Source organism: Crocodylus porosus, unplaced genomic scaffold (genome assembly GCF_001723895.1).
Source record: "Crocodylus porosus isolate Cpor-Errol unplaced genomic scaffold, CroPor_comp1, whole genome shotgun sequence".
NCBI lineage: Eukaryota > Metazoa > Chordata > Crocodylia > Crocodylidae > Crocodylus > Crocodylus porosus.
The window spans coordinates 60,651,880-60,678,448 of NW_017728950.1; the positions used below are offsets into that span (position 1 = coordinate 60,651,880).

Genomic DNA, 26,569 nt, shown 5'->3' on the forward strand with positions numbered 1-26,569 from the left:
GCTGGTCCCCTCTGACTAGTTTGTAACAGGCCACTAGATCCCCCCTCAGCCTTCTCTTGTGGAGGCTGAACAGGTTCAGATCCCTGAGCCTCTCTTCATAGGGGCCTGCCCTGCTGCCCCGATCATGCGAGTGGCCCGCCTCTGGACCCTCTCCATGTTGTCCACATCCCTCTTGAAGTGTGGCACCCAGAACTGGACGCAGTACTCCAGCTGTGGCCTGACCAGTCCTGCATAGAGGGGGAGTATCAGTATTAAAGATCATCTCTCTTTTTAAATGGTCTTGACATTTCACTAAGGAAGCTTTCTTAGGTGAATTTTGTTGACTGTTAGGGCTTCTGGTCACCTCTTCTATTTCACAGCTCTGTAGCTTTTTTTTTTTTTAAAGATTTGAGATGGCCAATGTTCAAGAACAGCGAAGTTTTAAGCAGGAAAGGAGGGTGAGTCAGCTGAACATTAAGCACTGTCCCTGCTCTCTGCAGCCATAACTATGGAACATTTGTTTTTTTTCATAATGCCTTTCAACAACATTATATATATATAGCATTATATATGGAGGGTGTGTTATATGCAAAAATATGGTAATACATTTTATTGTTCTAATTTCCTTCCTTGTTGTATATGTGTTTTGATGGGAAATTTGGGTTCAAATAGTAGGAATATTGTTCATATATTCTTGGACTGAATGAGCAAATTCAGATTAAGACTGAGCATTAATGAACCCCAAAACTCTTTTCCTCCTACTAATTATCTCCAACCTCCCCCCCCTCCAGCCTTTAAAAATAGGTGTCTTCTCATTTCATATTTTGAATCCATACTTTTGCTGTACAGTCCCTCCACTGTGAAGGACAGTTTTCTATTTCTAGACAAGATGGTAAACTCTGACATGCCAAAGCAGATGTGTAGATGAAATTAGTAGAGATTCCACATGAAACTAGTGAATAGATGAGCAGCAATACACTTTTAGAAGGGACATCAGAGTGGTTATTCCAAAGTGGGTGAATTTTAAGGGAAATTAAGTATATTTCAGATTTTTCTGAATGCTACAGTAAACTGAGTAAGCAAAGAGAAACATTTGTATAACTCATTTCAACCAGAGTAACTTCAAGACAGCTGAAAAGTATGCCTATTTTTTAAGTAACTCTGGTGAGTTGAGTCAGAGAAAAAAATTACCCTTAGCTCATACAAAGACAGTGCCAAGAGAGATATACTCTGAAAACTCATTACTTGCATAACTATTGTAGGCAAACTCCCTGGAAATTCTTAAATCGGCCAACAACTGTAGATTGACAGGTACAAGGTTTCACTTCCCCCAAAGGTACCACCTAAGGTTACGTTCAGTGTGCATGTGAAAAAATAACAACTCCCTTCCCCTAAATCCATGGTTTTAAGTTGCAGGCAAAAGGACAATTAAAAGTGGGGTGGGAAACAGACTTCTGCTCATCAGTTGCTGTGTGTAAACAGTTTTGTATACCTGTTTCTATCCCACCGTAAGTGGAAGCTAAGCCATGACAAACTACCCCAGTTTAGCTACCATTTGCCACACAACAGGAACAGACAGAAAACTTACCATAGAGCAGATCATATGCAGTAAGTTCTTCATACCTGTTTTAAGTCAGTATAGTTTTTGTCTAAAAACAACAATAATAATAATAATTCAATTTATATACTGCCCTTCTCAATAAAGGGAAGCTTAGAATAAGATAACAGAAGAACTTACAAAACAGGAGAATGGCAAGAGAACAAAACAATTACAATATCAACATAAAAAGGAGACGGACTAAACCAGAGGGGTCAACCTTTTTTGGCAGGTGTGCTACAAATTAGCCCTACACCCTACCCCAGTGCCATTTCAATCCTTTTCCCTTACTCATTCTGCTGCTCAACATTCTGCTTCCTGCCACCACGCAGCCTGTCCCCTCCTCAATCTCCCATGCGCCACACACAGAGGCTGCCTGTGTCATCTGTGGCATTTGTGCTACAGGTTGGCCACCCCTGCCCGAAACATAGTCAGCCTAGCTTTGTTTGCTAAATGCCTGCCCAAATAAGGTCTTAAAGTGCTTCCAAAAGATAGCCAGGCTCAAGCTCTGTGTGATGGAATAGGAGTTCTATTGTGATATTTCTATGTTAACTGTGTCCACATTGTTATAATATTGTACGACTCAGCTTACCTTCTTAGCTTGTGTGAAGAGAAGAGAAGAGAAGAGATCAGGGCTGGCTACATGAAGGATAAGACCAGAGGGACCTTTAGCATCACCAATTTTGAATGGCTTTGCTAACATAGCAACAAAGCTAAGGTGGCCAATACTGAGGAGGTGTGAGAGGAGATAAACATGACAGAAAGGAGAGCAGGCTGGGAAGAAAGTAAGCAGCAGCCTGGCAGGTCTGGGGCCAGAAGAGTTCTTCCAGGCTGGGGAACGGAGATAAGTGCTGCTTTGGAACTGTGGTTTGTACTGGGTCACCCCAACAGGGGGTGAAAACCCACAGGAACAGAACTAGATGCTTACTCTGAGTCAGAGCCATGGAGAACAAGGGAGGGTGAGGGAACAAAAGGCCGGGATGTTCAGAGTATGGAAGGAGCCTCGCTTTCCCTCACTCCACTCTAGAAGCCATGCCTGGGGTGGCTGCTGGGGTATGAGCTGGGCTGGCTGCTCAAGTATCAGAGAGAGATAATCTGTGTTGCATTTTCAAGGCGTATCCCCATGAGCAGGAATGTGAATTCCCTGGGGACAAACAGCAGTGGCACATATTTGTGCTGCTACTAGTTGTCCCCAGGAAATGACCATGCACACGTGCTCCAGCATGCAGCAAGTTACCCTGGGTGGGGTAGGGGAGGCTGGCCCCAGCAGCCTTACCTAGGGTCCTGTGGGCCTCCCAGGGCTCCAGACATGGCAATCTGGGCATGCAGATCTGGAGTGTAGCTCTAGCCAGCCAGACTCCAGTTTTGGGCAGCGCACACTGCCACCACATGCACCGCCCTGCTTTTTTCTGGCATCATGTGCAGAGTTGCAGAAACAGGCCCAAATCCACAGAGAGACTTAAGACCTTTGGGTGTCTTGCTCCAGAAGTGCATTCACCTAATTCCCTATGTAATACATTGCAGATAATTAGGGTAGAAACAAACATAACTTTTAACTGGTTTAAAAGAGAGAGGTAACTGCCTCCTATTACAATGTAACTGTGACTTCTGCATGCTCCTGTAGCAATACAAGTTAGCTAAATCACTCTATCATTAACCCTGACTGAAAAAGGGTTCAAATGGATTGGTTTTGCTACATTTGCATTGCTACAGAATCAGGCAGGCATAGCAGCTGCATTACAACAGCTTGTATCAGTAACAACTGTAACACAATCAAATGATATGTTTGTCTATAGTAAAGGTGACCAACTTGCACTGCATGTGCCGCAAGTGGCACAGGCAAACTCTGTGTGGCATGCAGCAGATCAGAGAAGGGACAGCCAGCACAGTGGCAAATAGGGCACAAAGCGGAAAGCAGAGCAGCAGATTGAACAGAGAAGGAGGGATTGGAGTGGCACTTGGGGAGTTTGTGGAGCTAATTTGTGCCACTTGCTGAAAAGGATGGTGCCTAGGAATGGGATTCACTTAGCATACTGAGTAGGACAATGGATAAACTAACAGGAAACAGAAGAGAGAAGGATGTGTTTGCAATTTCATACCTGCCCCAGAGTTAGGTGCCTACCTAAGGATGTGACCCAGATTTGCAGCTTGAAATTGCTTCCTGGACTTAGACACCCAAGTTCTTGGCTCACACATTTCTTATAAAGCTGCCACTATTGCCTTCACTTTATAAAACAGCCTGGCAGTTAAGGCATATTACTACTATAAGTACTCTAATCTGTAGGTTATTACCTACAGGTGGGGAGAATCACTACCACTGGTCATGTTTTTGAATGAAAGTAGCCATGGCTGTGGTTCTTTGTGCTGAACTCTTATCCTATCAGCATGTGTTAGAAATGCTCTGAGCATGCCCACTGCATATGAACCCCTCAGTGCACTTAGGCACAGAGGGACAATTAGTTTATGAATCCCAAACAGTCTCAGGTATGAAACAGGTACTGAGGGAAGAAGGTGAGATACTGCAGTAGCAAAGTCTTACAGGCCTAAATAACTTCATTGGCTAAAATTTATCCTTGGCCTTTATTTTATTAAATAGATCTAAAATCTATCCAGTCTATCAGGCACTGAATTGGTTAGCCAGGGTTTTTGATGAAATACACTTGGACTTGGAATGTAAGAAATTTATTATATTTTTACCCATATTGTTACTTTCTTGTATGGTACTACAAACATTTATAACTTTTCTTCACTGGAGGAGAGAAGGACCAGACTCTTTCTCAGGTCTCCTGCCCTGTTATATTTTAACTCTTATTGAGGTGGTCCAGTCTATTTAGATCTTTATATGTGTAAGATAATTATTATATTTATCTTTTCCATCCTAAACATTCTCACCGTCCTTACAGGAGTTTGCAAGGAAACTATGTTATTTTAGGACCTTGTTTAATTATTCTTTACCAGCACCAGACTTGCTCCTCCTGAATTTCTTTGCCATCAGAAAAATGAAGTCTGTGGTTTCTCTTTTGTAAAGGGACAAAATGCTGGCTGATTTTTAAGTTCCCCAATCATCATATATTAGAGAGGGGAAGGATGAAGGAGGGTGCTGCCTTAATCTTCCTTGAGGGTTTCTGGTTCAGTGTTTTTGTTTGCTTGCACTGGATTAAACCTGTGGGAAATTTTCAATTGCTGATAAGAACATTTTGCTATGCGTCTCTGTAGACTTATTTTCTCTTTTCCCCCGCCCTAATAATTTGCCAGATTGGTAAGAAAGATATCCTGAACTCCTGGCTACCACTTCCTCCAAAGTTTTTCCAAAGAGAGCTTTATTTTTAAATTTGGTTACACAGAATGCCTGCTTGTAGTGTGGACCGCCTATCTGGGACCACGGCCAACTATCTCTAAGCTGGAGGCCAGAACACTAAAAGCAAATTGCACGGAGTCCATAGAGAAATCTGGCAAGAAAGATGTACCTAGTTGCAATTTTTTATATATACTAAAAATAGGAACTCCCCCAAGGTTAACAGAATGGACTGCTTCCCAGTCATCAGAGAAGTACACAGTTGGTACTACAATGTAGGCTATTGATAAAAAAAATCTGCATGGCTCCTGTTTCTCTCTGTCTGCAGACGGTATGCTTTATCTTCATGTTCCTTAAACATATTTTCTCTTTACATATGTCTGTATGTTTCACAAAGTACTGGTGCTGCTGCCTTTGGTGCCAGTATTAACAGGCCTTTTGTTCCTATGCTTTGTAAAACATTCTTATTGTTTTAGTTAATTCTTATTCTTTTAAGACTTTATAAACTTATAGCAGAATGACTTTGCTTTGGAGGGGAGGTGCTTATCCTTGGTTCTGAAAGTCTCTGAGTCCAATCTGACAGGATAGAGAACATGACTAGTATTTTATGTAACATACTATCAAAACACTCAGATGGAAAGAACCTCTCATGTCTGGATCTGGTTGCTCACAAGAGAATTGGATATTTCAGGTCTTTAGGAATAACAGGTCTTTCAGGGCAGGGTTATATTTTTAGGATTTGGGGTTTTTACTCTGAATTTATGGCCAGCTTCTTGCTTCTTAACCTCACACTGCTAGGGAAAGAAACCTGTACACAATTCTCTTCAGTTCTTACCTATATAACTGGGCTGCAGAGAGAGGCCTTCATGCAGCTGTCATCAGGCGCTTAACTGGAGAGTACTCAAGGAAGATGCCTGCATTTGCAAATAGCTTCAGAATTACTGCTTACTTTTCTTTTTTCAGCAAAAGCTTCTCACACCTAGTCCCCCTGCTCTTGCCCCTCTCCTCCCTCACAAATAAACCCCACAATCTTCAGCTTTTCAATATTCTAGGTACTGAATGAAAATACTTGGTGCTACTATGTGATCTTAAACCACAGAGAGCCTCTAGGCACTCTGAGGAAGTGGCATACCTACACCAATAGTGCCAATCAGTATCGGCGGTTTCCATTTCTACTGGAAAGATGAGAAAACCCAGTATTGGAGATTAGTAGAAGTGTTATGAAATAGAAAGGGGAAATTACTTGCTTTGGAGAGTAGCAGAAATGTTATGAAGCAGAAAAAGGAAATCATCTGCTTTTAAATGAGTCTTGCAACACTCACTTCTAGCTTTAGAACAGTGATTCAAAGCCAGGGTGCCAAGGCATCCCAGTGTGTCCTGAGATCCTTTTAAGGGTGTTGTAGGCTGCTGTATAATGTTAGCATTATTAGGTGTACCTACACATGATCTACAAGATAAACTCAAAAATTTCAAATAGGAACCCATAGTTTCAAAACATTTTGACCTGTTGTGGCCTGAATTCTGCAACAGAAGAAGAATCGCTTTATTATTTTCATAGTTTAAAATGAGTGAAAACTAATAGCTGGCATTTTCTGAGGGGTGCCTTGAGCCAAAAAGGTTGAAAGCCAATGCCTTAGATTAGAATATGCTGAGCTATTGCATTCTCAAATGGCACTATCTACATGGCTGGAAGAGTTAACCCCTTCCCCCCCTGCAAAAAAACCAGAAACAAACCCAACCCCCAAAACTCCCATAACACTTAATTCTATGCAGTTAAATTCATGATAACTAAGGTATTATAGGTGAACAGACAGAAAAATAGTTCCATTGCCAATAAAACACTTCTACCATATAATGTGTCATTTATGCATATCACATTCCTGTCAGAAAAGTTATTTTAGCAGTGTTTTGGGGGATTCATAATTATGGCAATTTCAAGTCATGCCGATGAAAACATTAAAACATCACATCTTCATGTGCTCTTTCCTCTTCATGTTCATATATTTACACATTTATGTATGTATATAAATTAAAACTTTTAGAGATTTCCAACCTTTAGGAGGCAGAAGACAAGAAAAAGGGAAAATGAACAAAAACAAGCAAAACTGGGAGAAAATCATTTGGATAAGAATAATAGTATGTTCCATTTATTGATAAGAGTCATCGTAAGATATCAGTAGAGTTCATTTCTTGAATACATAAATGTCCGACAGACTTCCATCATAAAGTAAGGTCTGGGCATGAATTACAGTGCAATCCCACTGCTATTCCATTACTAGGGAGAAACAGATATTTTAATGGTCTAAAAATAATTTAAATGAGGTTTCTTCTCAGATGAAGAGTGTGTCTTAAATGATGACAGCAAGTTCAATAGGAAGCAGCAAGATCTTTCTCAATAAGCATCCAGAAGAATGAGAAGGCTTTGACTCTATCAGATCCATCTTGTAGTGTCTCACTATATGTAATAAAAGGTAAATAAAACTGATGTTTAGAAAACTAATCCTCCATTTATCTAAACTGTTATAAATCTCTCAATCTAGATTACAATATAAAATTACAAGACAAATCCTGCTGATCTTTGCCTACAGATGTTTTAAGTGATTACATCAATGTTGATGAGTCCAGTGCCACAACCCCATCTCAAAAATAGGCATGATTTGGAGGTTTAGAGCATCTCCCACAAAGACACTTGGCCCAAGTTTGATTTAACTGATTTTGTGTTTGGTATCATTTAAAAGCCTGTAATAAACTGTATTCATTTACATCATTCTTACCACTATATGGATTATGTTCTGTGTGTATATGTACGTATATCTTTACAATTTCGGGTCATAGTTTGATCAAAATGTATAGCCAGACCTCTAGTTAAGGTCTATTTTCTTATCAATGAAACAGACAAAAGGTGAAGATTTTAAGGATCACTGACCTATGTGCTACTAAGACAGGAGCAATTTTCACACCCAAATACACCTAAAAAGGGCTAGTGTTGGGATGAGCACTCAAGGTATTATCTGCCTGTAATGGGGATGAGGGGGGAGAAATCAGCTCTACAATAATGAAGGCATCTCAGGGAAATTGGACATTAGCTACAGGAACTTCAGTTGTTCCAGAAAGGAGAGGATTCGGAGACTTTACAAACAAAAAGTGAACAAGGCTGGTGGGGGTAGGGGTCTGGCTTGGAGTTATTTAGGAGCTTCCTGTAAGCTCCATGGTCTTTGGATCATCCCAGGCCACAGGTCAAGTCTAGGCCCCCAGCAGTCAGGGGCTGGCAGACTCAGCAGGAAGGTTAAGTCTGAAAATTCTGACAGGACGCTGTGAAGGACAATGATGTGGTCAGGAAAGAGGATGAGTAATTTTATCTGATTTTGTGTACTATGCTTTCAGACCATATTGTCATTTTCCCCCTCCTATTATCCCTTTTTCCTATAGAATACAGCCATCTGTTGTCTGTTTGCTTACTGTTTGCCTGTGGTAAAGTATGATCTTGCGGTGAGTGATATTCCAGGTTAGTCCTTTCTATGGAAGGGGCTAATCACCTGGAATTACCAAAAGATTCCTCTGCTGCAACTACAGAGTCCAGTATAAGGTAAGACTTGTGGAGCTGAGACTTGTAGAGATAAGAAGTTTTCCCAGGGCAAATATTGGTCTGGTCCTGGGGACAAGTAGTGAGACAGCAGAGAGAAACTTTGGGCTCTGGGGATGCCTCCATGGACATGTCTGTGACATCTGGTTTATTAAAATCTGATATCATTTTCCCCATGTTTGCTGGTTTTATGTCTTTGTTATTCATTAGGACAGTGATTCTCAACCAACATGCCACTGCACTCAATGCTAGCTAGGTGTGCAAACATTATTCACAAAATAAACCTGGAGATTTCAAATAGGAAATCATAGTGTTAAAAACATTCTAACCTACATCTTTTTTCATTCTCCTATGCGCGAGGAAGGGTGAGTGGACCCATAACCTTGCAAATGAAGAATTTTTTTTGCAAATGTCTAGTTGGTCAAATAAAAGATACCACCTCTGCCATGAGTTCTGATTCCTTTTGTCTGTAGACCAATATGGCTACAACCTGTATAACTTCTGACCCATTATGGTCTTTCAGAGTTCTTTGCAACACAAGAATTGCTTTTATTTTTCCATAGTCAAAAACTGAGTGAAAGTGAATGGATGACATTCTCTGAGGAGTGCCTTGAGTCTAACAAGAGGTGTCTTGAGTCTAATGAGGTTTAGAACTATTGTGCTAGGACAAGCAAATCATGCTTATATCTGTTACTTGGTAAGAATATTTGTTACTTGATAGACATAACATAACACCTTTGTAATTCCTTCATGAAATACTGAGGTTTCTCTTTGCTGCAGACTGAGCAAATACTTTGGCCAAAAAGACAGGACTAGCTGCTTAGTAGGCCTGTGCAAATAGGCAGCTATTTGATCCGGCTTTGGATCCGGACCGCGTTCCTGTTCCGATCCAACCAAAGCGGCTCTGAAGCTTCGGAGCCGCCTCGGAGATCTGGCCATAGGGTATAACGGGGAATCAATGAAATATCTAACTGTTTTTCATCTGATTTGGATTAAACTTGAAGGGGTGGTAACCCCTGCTGAGAGCATGAAGCCTACTAAGTTTCAAGAGCAGCGGTTTGGGGGGAACTGCATCCCAAATTCTTGAAAGTAAAACTCGTGTCACGTGTATGTGTTACACCACAGTGGGGTGAAAATTTGCACCTATCTCCTTGACAGCTGGCAGGCTTCGTGGCTGCAGCAGGGGCCACCATCCCTGCAGCTTTCACCCTGCTGCACCTTAACACACAAAGTGTCACATGTCACGAGTTCTGCTTGTCTGCAGCTTGAGATGCCGTTCCCCTCAAACCCCTGCATTTATCTCCTTGAAACTTGGCAGGTTTCATGGCCCGAGCACGGGGCCACTACCCCTGTGGTTTTCAGCCCGCTGCACCTTAACACACACAGGGTCATTTATGTCACGAATTTTGCCTGTCAACAGCTTGAGGTGCAGTTTCCCCCAAACCCCTGCACTGATCTTCTTGAAACTTGGCAGGCTTTATGGCCTCACCAGGGGCTACCACCCCTGCAGTCTTCACCCCCCTGTGTTGTGACACACACAACATGAATTTTGCTTTCAAGAATTTGGGGTGCAGTTCCCCCCAAATTCCTGCACTGATCTTCTCAAAACTTGGCAGGATTCATGCTCTCAGCAGAGGCTACAAACCCTGCAAATTCATCCAAATCAGACAAAAAGCAACAAAGTTATAGATATTTCATTGATTCCATATTATACACTATGGCCAGATCTCTGAAGCAGCTCTGAAGCACTTCAGAAGCTCCAAACTGCTTCAGAAAGCCTAACAAAGCCAGCGCTTCAATCCGGATATGCTGCTTTGGACATCGAAGCATCCAAAGCTTCTCCAGATCTGAAAACACAGTCTGAAGCCTTGCACGGCCCTATTGCTTGGAAAGGTATATAGAATCTTTCATTTTTGTTATTCATTCAGATTTAGACTAGGAAGCTCCTTATTGATTAATTCCTACTTTTATGCATAAGAATTAGCAGTAATAAGTCAGATGCTAATACATTACAAAAGCCAGTGCTGTAACTGGTCAATATTCTTCACAATCTCAGAGGAGCAAATGATCCACTGATACTAAGTACCTAGATGTAGAATTCCTAGATGCAGATTACAAAAGACTGGGAAAAAGTAATAGTGATGCCTGTGCTAATATTCTGCATACAGAAGAACAATTTTCAGTATCACCAACACTTATGATCAGAGTCTTACATGGCAAGCCATATGAGGAAAGGCTGAGGGATCTGGGACTCTTCAGCTTGAAGAAAAGAAGGCTGAGGGGGGGGACCTGGTAGCAGCTTACCGCCACACACACACACATATACTAGGAGAGTACATCAAGGGCTCGGTAAGCAACTTTACCAGGGCACCCGAGGGGAAAACTAGGAGTACTGGCCAGAAACTCCTGGAAGACCAATTCAGGCTCAACATTAGGAAAAGCTTCTTCACAGTCAGGGTGTCCAGACTGTAGAATAAGCTCCCTCCAGAGATGGTGCAATCACCTACCCTAGAAATCTTCAAGAGGTTAGACAGTCACCTTGCTGGGGTCACCTGATCCCCAGTTATCTTTCCTGCTTGGTGCAGGGGGCAGACCCGATGATCTTCCAAGGTCCCTTCTGATCTTACAATCATTCTATGAATCTATGAAATACGACTCTGGTCATAAAATACATCAACTAGAAAGATGTTTTAAAAAGACAGTTTGAACAAGAAGTTCTGGAAATTCAGTGTTAAAAAACTTGTTTCGTTCTCCTCAGTTCCCAACCTATTATTCCATCTTTGTATTCCCAAGGCTTGTTGGAGAGGCTTGTGCACTACCAATGAACTTGAGAGTGATGCTCTCTGGAATTTTGTAATCATGGTAGGGTCACCCATGGCTACAAGATCAAGGGCAACCTTGTGATCCAAAAATAAAAATGAAAGTTCTCAATGGCAGAGCAGGCATACTTCATAATGGTTGCAAAGGTGGATGAAGCCTGCAGAAGAACGGAAACTTCTGGTCATCTAGGTTCTCCTTGCCATCAGATTAAGGTTTATTTCCCACAAAGTACTGTGTGGCTGCTGATGCACAACAGCATTTTCATGTTAAACAAGAGACATGTGCAACACTCTTCTACTTTTTAGGATGCTAATGCAGATTTTTTTTGTGAAAGTTCTGGAAAAGTTTTGACAATGATTTCAGTTCCACTATTCTAGTAACTGATTTGAATTTTGGCTTTCAGTGTAAAGAAAATCATCTCAAATGACTTCAACTGAAGGCTCTGATACATGGGGATGCCAAGTTTTACCTGAAAAGAACTGACAATGAAAATATTGCTATTAAAACACAGAGCCTGGTGTTTTCATTCATAATGGTGGGCATTTAAACACTCAAGCTGTTAGAGACATTTAGGTATTTTAAACAAAATGCAGCTCCCTTTGGTCAGAGCTTCTCAACACTGGTGCTTCCCCAATACTGTTAAAAATGCAAAAAGATGTTTACGTTGATTTATTATTCTTTTTCTTAGAAGAGAACGTGCTTAAAGGGCCAGAAGAAACAAGGGGAATATTTGCTGAATTATTTTGCAAAAAGCTTTGGGGAAAGAGACTGAGTGTGGATATATTTTTTTAAAATATTCTACATTTCTTTTTGTTTCGTCTGAATGGCTACTCAGATTCTTTGTTCAATTTTGCCCACCACAAACCCAGAGTCTGAAACTCCAGTCCTGTTTAATGAAATATCTTTATATACAGTCAACTATTTCAAGAATACTTGCTAAACCCTGACCATTTTTCTCCTGGTACCATTCCCTAATACTGTTGAAAATATTTAACAGAGTGAGAAATAATTAGGTGTAAAGAGGTCCTTCAGTTCTCAGTTATACTTCAAACTCACTGTATTCCAATGGATTACTAAACATTAAGCCAATCTTATATGTAAGCAATCTAAACAACTGCTTTGGCTTCATGAAGACCTGCAAGGAATGGGCCAATCGCATTTTCTTCCTCAGCCTCCCACCAGGAGAACCATAGTGGCAGAAGAGTTATTATACTCCCTCCCAAGGGAAGAAGAAAAATGGGCTGCTCAATCTCCTCTTCTGGCAGAATTTCATTGCCCAGCTTCCTAATCCCTTGAAAGAATGAGGTTCAAGACTTTCTGATCAGGTTGCTATATTACAAGGCAGGCTTGGTGTTCAGGTGTAGCGACCTTTGCTTATCATGGGGTAATTGGTGCCCAGAGATCGAGGGCTCTAGGCCACAAAGACACATTCCTGAAACAAGGATTTTTTTTTAAAAGGTTAATAAATTCAGTTGGACCTGCAATTAAACACTACAGAGCACATCATTTGGACTGAAATGCAATTTTCTTCCACTGCTCTGGGCAAATAATCACTTATCCAACTATTAAGTAGCTTCAACTAGTCAGTGAGCTTTGAGAACAGCATATAACCTCCTCTTGTATCACAGAGTAGAAAAAAAAAAAAAAACAGAAATAAGAAATGGTGAATGGAGAGTATGGAGATTCTACATACAACAGCTTTCACCCAATTTGACAGATAATGAATAGATTCCTCCTCTTTCAGAGCATCCCACTCTCTAACAAATAAAACAAGTCTCCATTAGGATTAAATAAAATAACAGACCTTAGATGAAAGGCTAAATTGAAACAAATACTGAACACAAGATAGACATCCGACTTCGCTAATCTGAATTACTTAAATCATGCCCACCCCAAGATCAAACTAAGAAGCCACCATTGCTGGCTGCAAAATGGCACCTTAAAATACCTTGATAGGATCAGTTGTAAGAGACTCAGAAAGTCAAAGTTCTCTGGCAAAAGTGAACCCTGACAAGGCCTGTGGGAATTTACAGCAAATTACATGTACAAACCAGCCTAAGTTTACTACAGTATTTGTTGCCAAGGTTGGCTATAAATAGGATATGAAGGTGGGTTGTGCAAGATTGCAAAAAATTATGTAAAGCTCCAGCTGGTGAAAAGAAGGTGTCAAACATTTTTTAAATTGGCCCTAGGAAAGATTTTGAGTAGAATAAGGAAAGAAAGAGTGCTAAGGCCTTCAACAGAGTATATCCAACTATGTTTAAAATAAATAGAAAAGGAAACTTAGCTGAAAGAAAAAGTTTGAGTCATTTTTACCATATTTCTAAAGATTAGACTGCAAAATTTATATGCAAATATGATATAAAAGCCGTCACTGAAGGATTTACTCACATAAGCTTATGTTTGGCTTTTTTCTAATTAAAATGTACCCGACTGAAATATGGCATGTTATAATAGCTCAGTCTCTTGATTTCACATGAATTTTAGAAAAGGCTTAAGTTTTGGCTGCTTTGTTCCAGATACAGTGGAACTGTGTTGTGGTTCTACTGTGTGTATTTTTAAATGAACTGACATTTAAGTCCTGCACCTTGAACCCTAGTCCCAGAGGGGCTTTTCCTGTATGATAAAATGTGTAGTGCTACCCAGTTATAGAATGGGCATGCTGATGGCCATTATACAAGGGAACAACTGCTGAAATAGCCCTAAATTCACTGTGCAATGGAACCTGAAATGACAATGTGATGGAATTTGTAGTCCACCTTCAAACACAACATAAGCACAGTTACTTGTTAAGCTATATGATTAAAGATGGAGTAAACTTACTAGCCAGACTCTGTGATAATGTTACCCTGCCAGTGCAGTGGGACTAGGGGTGTGTGAAAAGGGCCACATTTGATTTGGATTCGGCCCAAATCGGGGAAAGTGATTCAATTAATTGATTCAGATCACTGTCCTGATTCGATTCAGCCAAATCCAGATCTGAAGATCTGATGCTGATTCAGAGATCCAGCAATTCAGCCATAGATACAACTTCAAATATTTTTTCTAGATACCTCAAGGTACTAGGTGTGGTTTGTGAACTAAAGTACCATAATTTAAAGGAAACCTGTTTTTATGAATGATAATTGGTGCTCACTTTACAGCATAAACTAATCAGAACTAAGAAGTTCAAACTTTGTTGTTTAAACTTCATTTCATTATTTTAATAGTCATTTATTAAATGATATATATTTTTAATTAAAAGAGTGGAAACAAAAGAATACACCAGCAGCAGATTATTACAGTTCTGTAAATGTACATAAAATGTAGACATGGAAATTAGAACTGCGATGGTGGGGTGGACAGAACATCCCACAGGAGTGCAGGGGGCCTCCAGCGTGCTTGGTAGCAAATCCGGAAGTGGACTGGAAGTACTTCTAGTACACTTCAGGGTCCGCTGGCAAGTGCATGCCAATGCCATTTCTTCGGGTCCAGGGCCATGGGATTGGAGCAGGGGTAGGGCCCCGCATGGGCCAATTTGCCCCGGGTCCTGCACCCTGCTCAGGTCAGCTCTGCTGGGGACCCCCCGCACTCTTGTGGGATACCCCATCCACCCCAGCATCTCAGCAATTACAAGCTGCATGGTACCCTTGAGGTACATAGAAAAAACATTTAAAGCTATGTCTATGTCCAAATTGTCCAATCCTTCCAAATCTCTCCAAATCAATTTGGATGGTCCCATTTTGATTCGGAGATGAAGGGGTCTCGATTCTATTCAGATTTGGAGATTCAGCCATCAAATCGGGCCAAATCTCTGCTGAACTGAATCAGCAACTGAAGCTTGGCACAACCTTAACTGGGATATATGTCACCCATCAATAGCTTGGCTCCCCTCAAGATACCTAATATGGTCCACCCTTTCAAAATCCTTTGACTTTTTCTTGCTTATTTGATGTCACAAAGAATGGTCAGCATAAGCACAAGCACCCATTTGTGACTACATCACCTCTGACCTTAGTCAGTCGACCAGGATGCAGTTGACTATGACATTTTTGGGCATCTCCCGACCATTTTCGAACTGGACAGGGTCACTGTGCTGGAAACTTATACCAATGTGGCCTTCTCAATGGACAACAAATGCTCTTGTGGACAAGTTCAAACCATGACCCACATTCTTGACTCGTGCCCATTTACAATGCTACCTGGTGGCCTTCAAACTCTTCACACTGGCGATGACATCGCCTTAGGATAGCTGAAACAATATGCCAAAACTGCATATGCTAAATAAATTTATACTAAATAAATTTAAAATGGGAAAAAATTCCTTTGGAAAGATCTACAAATACAATTTTGAAAACCAGGACAAGAAGTGAAACTTCTATTATAAACTAGATCAGTGGGGAAAGGAATACTGATGGAACTATATGGTAGCTTTTATTTCTAATTTCGTCTATATTTATATGTACATTTACAGAATTGTAATAATCTGCTGCTAGTCTATTGTTTTGTTTCCACGCTCTTTTAATTAAAAAAAAATATATCATTTAATAAAAAGACCATTAAAATAGTGAAATGAAATTTAAACAACAAAGCTTGAACTTCTTGGTCCCGATCAGTTTATGCTGTAAAGTGAGCACCAATCATCATTCATAAGAACAGGTTTCCTTTAAATTATGGTACTTCAGTGTTCTTGCAACATAAGGTGATTACCAGATCTGTCTGATACAGCCAGTACAGAAATACTCCAGCTGGAGCTTTTCTTAAGACAACTTTTACAGACAAAAGAATATAATTTTACTTGCTAAAATTACAAATTGTGTTGGATCCACTTCAAGGAAAGTATAACCTTTCCTTGCTTTCTCTACTGCAGACCAGTTTCAGGTGTCAATTTCTCCCTCTGTTCTAGATGGCAGATGGTCCAGATTTCTGGACCTTATTTGAAAAAAGGAAACTGAACTGGGCATAGATCCATTTTCCTATTCTTCACCATGTTAGGTGCGTCCCTGCTTTTTTCTGCTGCGCACACCCCTGTTTGTGGGGTATGGTGCAAAATGCCCCGCTTCAGGGAAACAGCCGTTTCTCCAGCCCTCCCAGCTTCTGGCTTGCTGGAGTTGCTGGGGTGGAGCCAGAGGAGGGGAGATGCTCTGGCATGCTCCTGTGGCATGTGCCACACCACCTTTTTTTGCTACTGGGATTTTGCAGCACAGGGAACATTTTAACATGCTGGGTGTGTGGTGCTAAACCTGCATGTCTAGATCCAGCCATTAATGTTACAATAAGATTTTCACAGCAGGATTATCTCCAGGACATGAAGTAGAATTATCCTTTTAATATGAACTTCCAAAAGGCTGCATATGTCCTGTGTATCCTTGTGCCCTGTACTGTTTTGCATCAGAACAAAGTCCTTATAATACAGAACTCGTAAATTGTGAAAGAAGGTGGGTCATGCAATGTATATATTACACACACTTCTTGAAGAAGTGCAGGATCTATAAAGGTAAGTAACCATTTCTTTTTCAGGTTATATTGATATATTTTTCCCTATTCTTGGTGATGCAGAGGAGGTGATGGGTGCAGAGTCTACTTAAATAAAATACTACAGGACTGCTCTGCCAGAAGCAACATTGAAGTTCTGTGTTTTGTAAAAAGGTATGAACTACAACCCCAGAGGTCACTGACCTATGCATGTCCAAGATGGGCTCACTTCTTAGAGAAGCTGCAGACAGTGACTGGATCCAAGAGACCAAGTCCTAATATGCACTGAAAAAAAGTCTAAATTGTCTCACTCATAAATTGTAAAATAACTAGACACCCATATTTATAATCTCTGGTTTCAAACAGTCTGGCCCTTCAATCTTTCTGCAAATGGATCTAGGAGAGGTCTTAAGTTACCTTGTTTATTTGTGTAAAGTTAGGTATCTTGAAGGACATCTAGATTATGTAGCTCTGCCTTCCCCAGATTATAAATTTAATGTTAAGTGGGTACTTGGAACATAGACAATCTCTGAGAAGAAACATGACTTCTCTGCCCCAAGACTGTCAGTGCTCTTAAGGACTGGATTTAAGATGTTTAAAAAAGGAAGAGTATTTCTTTAATTGATCTGGGGCAGAAACACTGCGACAGCTCCAAGCGCTATTTATCAGGATTATTAGCAGAATTGTGGGAAGCTCCAAACATCCATCGGTGAAGCTCCAAACTTCAAAATTTATCTTCTTGGAGGTAGGAGCTAGTAGGAGGGTCTCTTTACTAGAAAACAATTATAATGACAGACGTTCAGTCTAAATAGTCTGCAAGGAGCAGAATGGAGGTCCCAAGGTCATACAGGTTGACCTTTTGGGCTTGGAATAAGGGCAGCTCTCCCTAAGGAAACGTCTAATGTTGATATTTCAACAAAGCTTCCTTTTATGAACACTGATATTATGTTTGAACAAAGATATTAATGCAGAAGTATATATTTCTACAGTAGGATCCTTCTGCAGAAACTCAAGGATATGTTTTGCTTGTTTAGCAAATTAATTAAACTATGGACTTTAAACCAACCAACATTCTATTTATTAATTTTTCTCTGGTGCATCACCCTGATAAAATAAGTACCAAATATTCATTCTGAATCTGTATGATACTGGATGAAGGATCAATTTTTGCGAGAGCTGACCATGCCTGAGACAGAGCGATCCAATGTTATGGTAAGGAGGTTGGAGAGAGGGCTTCTTCATCCAGCACTTCATTTGAACAGCACCACTACCGCATTGTCATTTCTAGTTTGTGGTCTTCGGAAACAGTGGAAAAGGAATTGCACACGGCTTTGTGTCAAATCATTTTCTGCCTCATCTGTTGTCAATTCTCTGCGGTAGGAGATGACACTTTTGGTTGTTTCTACATTTAGTGAGGTCAATCATCATCCCACCAAACTGACTTGGAATGAAAGAGGGGGTGTATTTTTGGGTACCAATTCCATCCTGTTTAATCCAGCCATGGAATTAATTATCCCTTTAGAGAGCAGAATATATGGAGATACGATCTGGACAGAGCAAATTTTCCTGAGAAATTGATTCTCTCAGAGGCAGGGCTGATTTATGCTCATCCTACTGTTTTTTTATTTAAAAAAAACAAATCTCATCATATACCTTGTCTGGTCAGGATAGTTAATGGATTTGTAATCTGGGGGAGACAGGGGTACATGCACAAACCCAAAAACCTCAAGGCATTAGTGCATTGCACCTGGTGGATGCGGTGTACTCATTTATAACTACCCACAGATTGACCTGGAAAAAAGAACCTGTTCTTTACACCCAGCTACCATCATGGTTGGTTACTAATGGACAAGTGCAGATGGTAAAACAAGAGTTGTCTACATAAGGTGCATGTGAACTCTGGCTCCCAAAAGCATGAAAGAGCTTTTCAAATCAGATGGTTACAGTGTAGGGAAAAAAAGCTGCCACGTGTGCAAAACAAGTTTTCATTTAAGATGGCAAATTGGAACATAAAGATAAGCTTCCTCTAGCAACTTACTCTGTTCCTTGAAAAGGAGGCCTATTCCCCCTGTTTCCAATTCTCTGAGGCTAGAAGAGGCAAGGTGAATTACTTGTGGTATTCAACTCTAAACCAGATGGACTTATTTACATCCTGGCATTTGCAAGGGTCACTTGAAACCTGGAATGAAAAAAAAGCTATCTACAAGTTTTATATAGCTCCTTCAGGAATCTCCTCTGGATAATGTCCACTGACCTAATTTTGAGCCAAACTATATGTTGCCTTCTTACCCAGAACTGAGAAGGTCTGGCTGTATAATTCAGGACCCAATTCCAGACAGACCTGGCTGGGAGGCATTCCAGATGGCTCTGAAGCAACTGAGGGCAGCTATGCACAAGATGACCTCAACACAGCAGTTTGTTCTAGTTACTACTTACACTGGGTTTTTTTAAGTCCTATTCTACTCCATGCACTCACTGTTCCAATTTGCCATATGACTTATGTGCTTTTAATACTTTGGCAGGAGCCAGGATAATAAATAGACTTTTCTAATGTCTCCCTATAGCCTCAGCTTCCCATCTGTATCACTAAACTAGCAGGAAACTGACTTGCCTTAGCATCTGCTTCCAAGGACCAAAGCTCAATATTACTACCTAAAAAAAAGAATTTGTATTCCATAATTTTTTTTTCAGGTCGAAGGTAAGTCAGGGTGGCACTTCAGGCCCCCTCCACACTTTACATGTATTATGCAATTAACTGGTTAACTGTGCAACTGCTTTAGACTGGTTACATGTGCAAACTATCACATCATAAAGAGATCCATCCAGCTATTAAGTTAGAGCTGGATAAAGCTTAGTGGAGTAAATGTGGCTGTGACATAGGCTTAACGTTAGATTTATGTACAATGCCCAGGGATGAGGAACTACAAATAAACAAACACTGTGTCAAGGGACTCTTTACATTACTTGTTCTTTCAGATGTGGGCTTTCCCTCCTTACATGAGACAGCCATCTGCTGGGGCAAGGAGGTGGAGGCGAGACACAGCAGTCTGCATCAGAAGCAGAGAACAATAACCTGGGTTTGAAGGTATGGGGATCCATTTTGGCAACTAAGAACAGCTCAACAGTTAGGGCATGGTGACCTACAGCAGCAGCTGGTAACAACCCATTCTTCTACTGCATCTTCCAGGGAGTATGGGCAGGGATATTCATCTGTAGCCCCATCTAAAGCAGCTACAGATCTTTTAAGCATAGTTGCATAGTACTGTACCTGAAGGTGTCTACCTTCTGATTTTGTATATATCATATTTATTCAAATACAAAACAAGGTGTTTTTCCCCATTCAACATGGGGGGGGAGAGGGAAGGACAGGGGAACTCCCTTCTCTTGTATTTGTGTATAAGGTGTGGGAGCAGGCATCTCCTGAGGCTCTGGCTCTGGCCTCAACCTAGACTCAGGGTCAAGGTCAGAGTTGGCACACCAGCAACTGCTCGCTCGGCACAGGGTGCATGGGCTAGACCTAGGGCTGCTGCGGCAGGGTGTCATGCAGTACTATGTGCTTGTCTGGGACAATCAAGATCAGGTCCTAGGCTACCCATGCATACTGGAGCCAGCATGCAGGGCCAGGCCAGTTCCATGCTGCATGCACCCCATACCCCAGAATCCCTATGCCGCATATAATGTCAGGTCTAGTCTGTGTGCTATGTACAGAGCAGGCCACTGGTTGCACTCACTGCATGCGGCACAGGGTCAGCACAGAGCATGCATTGAGTATGGTGCCTCACTGGACCAGCCCTGAGCACTGGCTCTAGCAGTCTGATGTGGATGCGTCCTGAAGCTACTATGTAAAGCCAGTCTGGCATGAGTGCTACATGCATCTTACACCCTCAACTGACCCCCTGTGCTGTATGCAGCACACATGGCACCTGGTCCAGCCTACACACTACATGTAGTGCATGAAACTGGGGCCAGCATGTGCCCCATGCAGCACATGGGGTTAGTTCAGAGACTCACAGGCCGGATTATATGGGCTCCATGGGCCAGATCTGCCCTGCAGGCCATATGTTTAATGCCCCTGTTTGACACACATGCCCCCTTCTGGGCCTAGCTTACAGTTTATAAGCTGACTTCCCTCAAAAGCTCTCTCTTTACTGCCTGGGATCCACTGATAGCAGATGAAGGGAGTTAGGTTCAGAGACTCCTCACTGCACTCCCCAGCACTGGGTTTTTTTCCCCCAAGTTCAGTGATAAACTTAAAGTGACAATCAGCACCATATGTAGACTCCTGGCAACACCAGGAAAACTTTTAGTATTGGGCCCCTCTTCCCCACAGATGATGATGATGATAATAATAATATCATCATCAGACAATGGGAAAAAAAATACCATTTTTGGGCCCCTTTCTGTCTGGGCCCCGGGCAACCGCCCGGTTTGCCCACACCCGTGTCCAGCCCTGGCTACAAGCAGGTGGCTGACTGGCACAGGGAGGCCCATGGTTGCTGAAGCAAGCTTTAGGGAAGTAGGTGTGATCTATCTGCCACACTACCCTTTTGGCTTCACTCTCTTTGCAGAATCGGAAAAAGGAAGCTGCTTCCTTTCTGCCTCTGGCTTTTCTCCTTACAGCCTCAAGGCAGCAGCCCTTGTAAGGACTTCAGAAAGGGAAGCAGAGTTCAGGTGACAGTTTCCCAAAAGGCAAACAGAATCCTGGGAGACTGCTAGGAATTACATACCGATATCAACAAGCCAACCTGTTAGTCAGAAATCTGATATTCCCCTCAGGAAAGCCCTGCAACAGAGGGATCTAGGGGAGCCATTGACAGCTGGAGAGAAATCAGAGAAACTAGAGGGAGTATCTGCATTGCCAGTGAGTGACAGCCTGATTTTGCCACCACTCTGCAGTAGGCTGAAGTATTTATTGCAAGATACCTACACAGCAGCACAAAAAGTAAACAATGTGAGGCTGTGCAATGGAGAATGCTGTGAATTGAAGACAAACCCCCCCCCCTTAATTTAGAATTTACTGCCTCTTCTGTGTTTTCCTACATCCTTAAACGTTGTTTTAAAAAGCAGTTTATTGTCTGCAAGTTCCAATTAGCAAGAAATGATTAATTTAAATTTTCTGTACAATGAGCACATCTTGTTACAAATGGCAAAGCCCTTAGGGTAAAGCTGCTGATTAAAATCACTCTAGTAATTTATACATATTTAAAGACTGACCAACTATCATCTCATCTTCCAAAAATCCCCAAAGGTGCCCATTTGCTGATTTTGTATATACTGTATTTACCTAAAATGCAAGATACAATATTTCCCTCCCCCATTCAACATGGTGGGGGGGGGGGAGGGAAATCCATTGTGTTGGCTCTGTGTATAAGGTGTGGGGGCAGGCAGCTGCTGAGGCATCAGTTCAGAAATACAGAAAAAACTTAAGGGACAAAAATGAAAGGAAAAGAAAAAGGTAGCATCATTCTCCTCTCCCTTACCAAGTCAACAGTATCATTATTGGAAACTCAGATTGTAACACCTAAAATGATCACATTTTATATCGAACACTTGTATCAGATGATTCAGCTCTCCATTGTTCAGCTGATGTCAAGGACTTTTTACCAGAGAACACTAGTACAGTACAACACTATTAACCTCAGTCAAATTACAGACATGAAAACATTACCAATGCCTATGTCACCATTTACTTTTAGTAAAGAAGTAAATCACTTTTAGGCAACAGCATGACAAAGCTGAGAAGGGCCGAGTAGGTTACTGTAGTCTCAGAAGTGACTACTGTGTACTAACACCTGAAATACCTATAAAGAAGCAGATCACACTGAGCTCCACATTGCCATGGCTAGAATGCTGCCAATGTTCAAGCTCAGGTAGTTTACAGCTACTATGGGTAATCTCTACCCTATAACACTGAAGTCACATGTGCAGAAATACCCTTAATTACAACATGTGCTCCAGCAAGGACATGAAATCTGGGTAGGTAAAGAGTTGCATATCAATACAAGGAATCCTCCAAGAGGTATCATCCTTGTGCACATTCTTCTGTGGATGTGCACGCACCTCAAATACTAGGGACCTTTTTGTCTTAGCAACACCCAGAAAGTATGTACGAGTCCTGCCTCTCTGTGAACTCTGTGTTGAGGGCATAAAGGCAATGCATACTTCCTGCTCTAAAGCAGTCTCAGAGTCCTAAGTGAATAGAAGAACAAGTTTTGGAAAAAGCAGAATCTAGTTTGGAAGCCTCCAGAGCAGCATAATTCTTGGTAAAGGAATCTCAGCTCTAGGTAGCCACATTGCACATGTTAGAAAAAGACATATTTTGAAGGACTTTTTACCACAAAACCCTAGCATGCTGCTATGCTACAAGAAAAAGTGTCTACATCAGTAGATTACAGCTCTGGTTAATGGATCTAGAACTACGAGCAAGATATATATCAAGATCCATAGTAACATAATATTCGCAGTAGAACAATGCTAGGTTCCAAGTTCAGCAACAGTAATGTATGCTCCAGCAACTAATTCAAATATTAAGTTATGCCGTTAATATAACCTCTCAGATTAATAATAAGAATACATAGCCTTGGCTGGTCGGTGTCCTTTTTACTTGTACAGTTTTCAACCTCTAACTCCAACTTCGTAGTATTCACTGACAAAAACCCCTAGCAGCAAGAATCAGCTGTCAGAAAATAAAAACTAGCACATACCCTTAGCCACTGTTTCTCAGTGAGAGCGTCGCTGTAGTCCACATCCCTGCGCTGGCGAGATCCCCGCCCAAATATTTTTTCTTCCTCTTCTTCACAGGTAAGCCTTTCCACTTCAGCATCATCTTTAATAATCCAGGATGGCAGTTCATCCTCCTCCATCAAGCGCGGCTTGCGCTTGGGGTTTCGAGCATCTTCTCTGCGACGGTCCATGTCCATGCGCTGCAAGGACAAGTAAATAAAATAGTTGAGAGGAGTGGGAAGAAAGCTGGATATTTGGTACTGCCTGATGTTTGCCAAATATTTTTAAAGTCTACCTTCAACTATTTTCCCACTTGCTTCTCCAACGTTTATCCTTCTAAAGAGCCTTTATAACAGGGAAACCTCATGCATGACAGTTGTTTATCTTCAGTCAAGTTTATCAGTACACAGCTACCACTGAAATGAGTGGGAGCAACAGATGTTTAGCACCCCTAAGAAAGCAGATGATATGGGCACTGGGATAGCTGCTATTTAAAATGCTGTACCTACTTTTGCATCTATATTATAGTTTTCATAGAGCACTTATGAGTGATTTCAAAACACCAAATTTTTCTTGACAACATCTCCGTAAGGTATTACTGCCATTTTACTAATGAGGAAAATGGAAGCACAGTCATTATGTGACTTGCCCAAGGCCACAAATGGAATTCTGTGAGCTGGAGTTAGAATAAAGATGTTCCTGTACTTCAGTCCTGTTCAGATGACACTTTGCCTCAGTTGTCAGAACCAGCATGCTAGCCAGCTGAAGTGCTGACAGCTGTTTACTGGAACACTATGTATAAATTAAAATACTAAACTAGACCATTTAAAGTTAGACTTATTAGAAGGATAACATTACATTAAGACCCTATTGTACCTATGATACGAAGAACAGCTGAAATTATTTTCATGTTTGGTAATCAACGATTTCTTAAAATGACTTAGACATTTCAGTTGAGATTTTCAGACTTGTATAGAGGACTTGCGTATCTCAAATCTCATTTACTACCAAAGCAACCAAAATCATTAGGTACTTAAACATTTTTGGCAACTATATTTTGAATACAAAAAGAAAAGTTAAAATGGCCGAGAAGCCGTAACAGTCACAGACCTTACTTCTAGCGTTTTCATTGTTTGTTCTTGGCATTTTTATTCGTACACAATCCATTTTGCACTTACATGTGGTATGCTATTCTCTCATATCTCTGCAGTATCTGAAATCTAAGTGGTCAAGCTGCACGCTCACTCTCAAAACCTTTACTTGGCCATGTGCATGTATTCTAAATGAATCCTTACATCACACAAGACTTTTGTAGCCTGTAACAGGTCGCCCTTCCTGGCACCATCTTCTTAGTCCCACACGCCTTGTGGGGGCACCCTTGGATCCTTCTTTGGGGTTCTTACATCCCACCCTATACTCGCCTGCCACATCTTGATGGAAATTAGGACAATATTCTCGCGAGCAGGAGACTGCCTATTGTATTGGGTGTGTTGGGGCGTTTCCGCTATGTGGGACTGACCCCTGATTTTCTCTAGCTAGGCCTCCCTGTCTAAACCCACTAAACAGGGTTTGACCCTGAGGCTCTAGCCTTTTCCATTGTCTTAAGGCCCAGGGCCCCTTTCCCTGATGCAATCTGGAGCCTGGTCCAAAGGCCAGGGCCACACAAAAACAAAACAATACCAAAATAAACTTGTACCACAGGCACACTGGAGCTCCCCGGCTTTAAGATCGCGCCTTGCTGGCGCCAGGGTTTATGCCCCCTTTTCTGGGGGCTTCTCTCTCTGCCCCCTTCTCTGGGGCTGGGATCAGTGCACCCTAAAATGCTGCGCCCTCTGTGGCGCTGGGGTCCCCATGCTACCATGGATCCCCTATGAGGCCTCCTCCAGCCCCTAATAGCCTCTCCCAAGCCACCGGTCTCTTATACAACAGGAAACAAAACACAAGCCCCTGGGCTGTAACAAATTCACACTGCTCGGCTATAACATTATTTCCCCTGCATCAGGAGGGCTCTATCCTTCCCCCAGTCTTGGAGCTGTACCTGAAGTCTGGCCTCTCCCCTCTGCTTGCTCTGGGAGAGCTCCTTCTCCCATGGCTGCTGGCAGAGAACTGCCGATCTGGCCTCAGCCTAGGAGTTATATAGGAGCCAAGCCCTGCCCCTTCCAGTCAGCTGACTCCCACCAGTTGCTGTAGCAACCTGCACCTGTGCCTCTTCATTACTACTCCACAAGTAGCAGGCACCTCAGTGCCCTGCTACATAGCCCCTTTTTAAAGTCTGATTAATTTATAAATGAACTAACTGGACATCTATATGGACTCATCCATTTACAGACTGGCATAGAGTTTACAACACTAATTAAAGAACAGATCTCAAAAGAATGTGTATTGATTAGCAGATAGAAGTAACGAAGCGCACTGTTCTCAGGAATTACACAGAGCAATATCTTTAAAATTATTCATACCTCCCCACCCCATCTAAAAATGTTTGATATTATTTGCAAAATATAGGTTGAAATATTAAGTTAAAATACATTGCAACCATGCTTCTTTCTTAAAGAAGAGTTCCTAAAGCAATAAAATAAAACCAGAACACCCCTGCGAACTCCAGCCATTACCAAAGGATTTTAACTATAAGAGGTTATAAATAGGGCATGCCGTTTGTTCGAAAGCTACAATGAAAAACCTTTTTATTGATGCAACACTTATAGTCATGTTTTTTCATATAACAGCAATAGACCTAAAAAATGACAATAAGGCTACCTGAAACTGGTACTATACCATAACCTGTACTATAGTTATATACACACAGTATCACTAATGATACCTGAAATTAAGGTTGCTATGCCACAAATGCTTTCAAGTAAGTAAAGTCTGTACCTTTTTAAAGAATTGGTGTCTATAACTGTCAGCTTCAATAATATGCTGTGTTGTTGACTGATAAAACTGTCATCCTATTCCTTCTGTATTACTTCTAGCGTGCGTTAGCCCACATGAAGCAGCAAAGGGACAGCTCTGATTTTTAGCTCCAAAATACTCATTGACTTTTACAAGGTCAAAGACACTACCACTGTGGGTCCGGGAAACTATAGGCCGGTTAGTCTTACCTCGATCCTAGGCAAGC

General features: G+C 41.5%; 1 protein-coding gene across 5 annotated transcripts in view; it reads right to left on the reverse strand.

Moving 5' to 3' along the window:
- Positions 1 to 26,569, reverse strand: part of SMARCA2 (SWI/SNF related, matrix associated, actin dependent regulator of chromatin, subfamily a, member 2) — a 190,649-nt gene that overhangs the window by 47,196 nt on the left and 116,884 nt on the right. For 2 of the 5 annotated variants that reach the window (XM_019554883.1, XM_019554885.1), the window contains one exon: positions 23,433 to 23,651. In XM_019554883.1, the coding sequence (XP_019410428.1) occupies positions 23,433 to 23,651 (219 nt within the window). Of the gene's footprint in view, positions 1 to 1,170; positions 1,237 to 6,352; positions 6,443 to 6,990; positions 7,327 to 23,432; positions 23,652 to 26,569 lie in introns of those variants that run through there. The other 3 variants (XM_019554887.1, XM_019554884.1, XM_019554888.1) reach the window with 3 other exon arrangements.